We start from the raw sequence: 6,000 nt of genomic DNA on the forward strand, positions 1-6,000 counted from the left end.
ATCTAAAACAAAAAGATAACTATTTTCTCATGGCTTGAATAAAAAGCAAGCAAATTAATTCAGGGAAGCACCAACTGAGTAACCATGACTTCAAAATCAGGGAAAGGCTCCTCCTTTATTTTACTTACTAGAAACACAGAAAGGTCGCTTAGGAGGTGTCTGGACCTATCCCTTCTGTCTATACCAGAGAGATGGGATGTGCATTATCTACATCTCAGCTTCCTCTGCATAATTTTTCTCTGAATAGCACTTTGCTAAGACATGGTCTCTCCAGGGACCTCTGAGTAGAAAGGGGATTTTTTTTCTCCTGTAAATCTCAGATTTTTATTTGCTCTAGCTTTTGGCTGAGACTCTACAATTATGAGTGTGCATTTCCTAGCAAAGTCTTGTCCTCATGACCCTGGCCCATTAAATTCTGACAGCCAAACCTCAGGGCCTACCCCAAGAAAAGTTGGGGATTTGGAGGGACTAGAACTTCTTGACTATTTGACACTTGAAGTACGGTCGCTTGAGACCAGGACTGAAAATTATTTCATTATATGGATTTAACATGAAATATTTAACCAGTGACCTAATACAAGTGTTGAAACCTTTTACCTCGAGTGAATTTAGTATTGAATGGGTTATGGGAGATTTCCTACATGCCAGAAGGATCTCACAAGACACTCTTTCATTTACTAGGAGATCAATGACAACAAAGAACACCAAGACTTGTCAGCCAAACTGAGCAGCTATATAGGGGTATAATTACAAGAGAATGCTCACCCAAAGCCATACCTACTCCTGGACTGTTCTGTTACCTCAAAGAAAAAAAAAAAACCTCTGCCATCTACCCCCCTACCCACTGAGTTGCTGCAAATTCCACTGTTAGAGATACATTCCTTCGAATCATAAGGAGGTTTATGAAAATGAAGCTATCCTTAAGAGAAGACACAATTACTCTGTGTCACACACTTTTGCAGAGATGATGAAAAACAGGTGGTAATCAAACTCTATGGTATGAGACTTATGGAACTCAAAATCATCAGAATGGGATAATTCAAATATGTCAAAGCACTGGTCCACTTCACTCTTGTTAGAGGTTAGTCGTATATTGTATTATCGTGTGCGTGTGTGTGTGTGTGTGTGTGTGTGTGTGTGAGTGAGAGAGAGAGAGAGAGAGAGAGAGAGAGAGAGAGAGAGAGAGGAGAGAGAGACGGAGAGAGGGAGAGGGAGAGAGGGAGAGGGAGAGAGGGAGAGGGAGAGAGGGAGAGGGAGAGAGGGAGAGGGAGAGAGGGAGAGGGAGAGAGGGAGAGGGAGAGGGAGAGAGGGAGAGGGAGAGGGAGAGAGGGAGAGAGGGAGAGGGAGAGAGGGAGAGAGGGAGAGGGAGAGGGAGAGGGAGAGAGGGAGAGGGAGAGGGAGAGAAAGAGAGATGAAAGGAGGAAGGGAGGGAGGGAGGGAGAGGGAGAGAGAGATTTTCCTATTCCTTCATTGGATGGAATGGAAATAATCCTAGATTTGGAGTCAGGAAATATGGCTTCAAATCGCACCTCTGCCTGCCACTTTCTAGCCCTATGACCTTGAGTTAATAATTTAACATCCTTGGGCATAAGTTTTCTATCTATAAATGGGGATGATATTGATATTTTTGTAAACTCCCATGTATACTTACCTAATTAAAGTTTTTTCCTCACGTTAAAAAAAGTGGGGATAACAGTACCCATATCACCAGATCACTCAAGTCTATGAGACAATAACTAGCATAATATGTCCTTAACCAACACCAGCTGAATCCAGATTTGAAGAGGAAAATTATTATTATTTTTTAAAAATGTTCATTTATAATTGAGAGAGAGAGAGAGAGAGCACACATGCGTTCAAGTGGGGGAGGGGCAGAGAGAGGAAAACAGAATGTGAAGCAGGCTCCAGGCTCTGAGCTATCAGCACACAGCCTGATGTGGGGCTTGAACCCATGAACCATGAGATCATGACCTGAGCTGAAGTCGAAGTCGGACACTTAACGGACTGAGCCACCCAGGCACCCCTAAGAATTTGCATTTCTAACAAGTTCTCAGGTGACGCAGATGCTGCTGGTCCTGGGACCTCAATGTGAGAACCACTGGTTAGAGGAAAGGCTGAGCATAACAGAGCATGCGAGAAAGTTCAATCACACCAGAATAACACTATTAATAAATATTATAGCTGCATACTGCATACTGAAATTCCTGCCAAATTCTCATTCTCCTGAGTATCACTGGATAATCAACAGAGGATGGGGAAAGGGCAAGGTAGATTCTTGAGCTGAGAATGTCCTCTACTGGGTAAGCCTTAGTGGAAGGAAGGAATGAGGGGACCTCACCCTTGACCCCTTTAACTCTGGCCTTAGGTCTGCCTGGATGAACCCAGAGGAGAACCAAGACCAAGGTGAGCCACAGAGTTGGCTGAGTGTAAAAGGCCTCCAGCAGGACACTGCCCAGGCAGTGTCGATGACCCAGACAGCCATCTCTAGCAGGAGTGGAGAGCTGGCTGTGCCTTTTCCACTGCCCTTACTACATGTGTTCTGGGGAACAGTGTGGGGACAAGCCCCCAAGAGGTTCTCAGTAGGGCTCTGCAGAAGGTATTTCTCTTTACAAACAGATGTCTACATCTGGCCAGAAGGCCATATAGTCACCATGGCCCCATGCCAGCCAATGCCCTCTGAGAGTGGCTAGCTCTCAGTTTAATGAAATTTTCGTTTTTACAGTCAGCCTGGTGGATTTTGCTAGGTATCAAGCAGTAAGAGTATGAGAAGTTGTGATGTGTCAAAAAATCCCACAGAGATGAAGCTACTCTTTGAAAGAGGGCTTTCCTGGTTATCTGTTTAACATGAGGACCATGGAGTTGGCTTCACCAAACCCCATTTCTCAGGGGCTCTAGTCAGGAAACCATACTTCGCCAAGTGGAGAATGGGTGAGTATATTGTGTTGTTAGTCTTAACCCAAGTAGGTGACAAGGGTTTGTTCCAGAGGCCTCAGTCTTGGGAGCTGTGTGGCATGTAAGGATTAGAAGAACCCAATTTGAGGAGAAAGCAGCCTTCAGTGAGGGAATGAGCTCAAGCTCAGTATCTCAAGTGGATACTGGACACCCCCTTCCCCAGGACAGGCCTGACCAGCCTCCAGCCCTTCCAGTCCTCAAAACCCCAGGAAGCCAGGCTGTTTGTGGTGCCCACTTTGGTACTAGTAGATAGGAAGCCTCCTGGCCAAGTCTGGGGCTCACCCACACAGACATGAGGAGTTACCAAAAGTAACATCATGGCAACTCTATGGACATGGAACCAGACCAGGGCTAGGAGGGAGGGGTGGAGTCAACAGGTCTTTTATAAGCTCCTAATACCAGACCCAGAGATGTAGGACTTGGTGGGCAACCTGAATACTTACTAATAAGCTACAGAAGCAAAATGGGCTGCAATGGAATGAACCATTCCTGTAGAGACTTTTCCCTGGTTGACAGAGACAGAACATGATAAGAAGAAGAAAAGATTGGAGAATCTCCACAGCCATGTGCCAAGCAGTCAGCAGCACTGCTGAAGATCTCCATCGAACCATGAAGGCAAATGCACAGGGTTTCCTCTGGAAAGGGGCTCCTGAAGTGCAGACCTATCCATCCTCTCCAAAGATCACCCACAAGAATGCCAAACAGATCTCGGTACCAGCAGACTGCTGACGCTGCTGTGGTTACCAGGTCGGCCTGTATGTGGAAAGTCCCTAAGCTCCACCTGGGACTCTGGGGGCCCTGGGGGTGGGAGCAGTGGCAGAGGACGGCTGCTGTTTCCTTGTGTTGCTACACAACCACGGGAGGCCCAGGCTCTCAGCCTTGCCCTTCTGTGTCCGGGGAGAAGACGGAAGCAAGCTCAGCTTGTATGTGTCATGACAAAGGTCAGGCAGCATCCTCCACTCCCCACCATCACCCATCTTAGGGGTGAAAGGAAACACACAAAGCAAATAGAAAATTATCTGGAAGTGCAATCGCTAAAGATTCAGCTGAAGTCACCGAAGGGAGTCTAACATTTCCGAACATTACTCTGTACAAGGTGCTTTGCTGGGCACTTTCACAAATGTCATTTCCTTGGGGTGCCTGGCTGGCTCAGGTGGCTGGGCATCCGACTTCAGCTCAGGTCATGATCTCATGGCTCGTGGGTTCGAGCCCCACATCAGGCTCTATGCTGACAGCTCAGAGCGTGGAGCCTGCTTCGGATTCTGTGTCTCCCCCTCTCTCTGCCCCTCCCCACTTGTGCTCGGTCTCTCTTTCTCAAAAACAAACATTAAAAAAAATTATAAAAAAAAGTCATTTGTGACCACCTCTGTTTTGGGCTGAGGACAGTAAGTTAGAGGGTTATGAGCAGCTATGTGACTCACCCCCGGCTACCAGCTTCCTAGTAGTGGAGCTGGGATTTGCACAGGGAACAGATGAAGCCATGTAGCCATCAGGCCACAGCCAGAAATGGCAAAGTAGGGCTAAGATCCTTGCAGTGACTTCCCTTTGCTAAGAGGAACAAAGAAATTGTTATCGTACCATATCGTATGGTATCATATTGTATTTTAGAGAGAGAGTGTGTGGGCAGGGGAGAGGGGCAAAGGGATAGAGAGAATCCCAAGCAGGCTCCACGCTCAGGGTGGAGCCCGACGCAGGGCTCAGTCCCACAACCCTGGGATCATGACCTGAGCCGAAATCAAGAGTTGGATGCTCAAATCACAGAGCCATCCAGGCACCCCAGAAATCGCCATTTAAATAAGGGGTATATAGGCAAAGATGGGTCTAACTGTGTGTGTATGTGTCCATGTGCACATGTTCATGTTTTTTTTTAATTTAAAAAAGAGGAAGGGGCAAAGATGTATAGTGATAAACCATTCAGCAATTTAAAAAGATACCAAATTTATTCAAATGTCTCTGAATCCTATAGTGCTAGCGATTAACAAGCCTCTATATTGTTCATACTAAATGATGAGTCATTAGATCTTATGAATAAAAAATGATCATCACCTGATACAAGGCTATGATTACATCCTTAAAATATAGTTGTTAAGAAAATCTATACCCCAACTATGCTTTCTAAATATATTTTCAAAGTTTAGTAACAAAGGACTCTGCAGAGGTAATTACATTCCATTTCTTTTTAAAAAGGTAACTGGAGAGAAAGGATGATTAAAGCAAGGAACCACATTAAAATTTAAATATACTAGCATCTTTGTAGTTAAAGGAAAACTATTTGCTTTTCCAGCTATGAAATATGAGGACCATCACCCTCTGCCCTCACCCTCTCCTCTGCCTTCAGGTCCCTTCCTCCAGCCTCATGTCCATCCAAGAGGCACAGGCTCACAGCACAACCCCCGGGGCTATATTAGCAGGTCCCTATCCATAATTCCTTCTGAGTCTCAAACTCAGAGAACATTAGGTCTGGAAGAGGCCTTGGAGACTGCTAAATCCAACCCCTCACTTCAGAGATAAGCAAATATCCAGACAGACCAATTGGCTTGTCCAAGGTCACAGAGCAAATTAACACCTGAGTTGAATGAGTAAGTCTCTTCATTCTTATTCCATTGTTGCTTTCACTATACCATGTCTTGCTGCTGAGAGAAGACATGGTATGAGATGTTTTCTGTACCCTAGAGCTAGGCAGGACACTCAGATGCCCTTGAGCACCAAGCCCCGTGTGAGCCACCGAGAGGCTTGGAGGTCCTTGGACCTTACCTCCTCCTCCCGGAGTTTCTGCTTCCTCTTCTCTTCCACAGCAGCCCTCTTCTGATCCTCCCGCTGCCGCTGCTCTTCCAGTTTCCGCCATCGTTCTTCGATTTGCTTTTCATACTGGAGCTTAGCTCTTTTCTGTTTCTCCAGGATTTGCTGCTCCCGGGCAGCTGGGGGAAGGAAAGCAGAAGAGAGGTGTCATTACCAGAGCACCCCATGCTGTTTGGATTAAGACCAAAATGTAGATACAAGACTGAGACCAAAAAAGGAGCCCAGTGGGATTCTAGGCTACAGTGACTG

At 46.1% G+C, this 6,000-nt stretch overlaps 1 protein-coding gene across 14 annotated transcripts in view; it reads right to left on the reverse strand.

Moving 5' to 3' along the window:
- MAP7D2 (MAP7 domain containing 2) overlaps positions 1–6,000 on the reverse strand; it is a 106,380-nt gene that overhangs the window by 46,935 nt on the left and 53,445 nt on the right. For all 14 annotated transcript variants that reach the window (XM_045050698.1, XM_011291628.3, XM_019823641.3 and 11 more), the window contains one exon: positions 5,707–5,870. In XM_045050698.1, coding sequence (XP_044906633.1) covers positions 5,707–5,870 — 164 coding nt within the window. The remainder of the gene's footprint in view (positions 1–5,706; positions 5,871–6,000) is intronic.

Source organism: Felis catus, chromosome X, assembly GCF_018350175.1.
Source record: "Felis catus isolate Fca126 chromosome X, F.catus_Fca126_mat1.0, whole genome shotgun sequence".
Lineage (NCBI taxonomy): Eukaryota > Metazoa > Chordata > Mammalia > Carnivora > Felidae > Felis > Felis catus.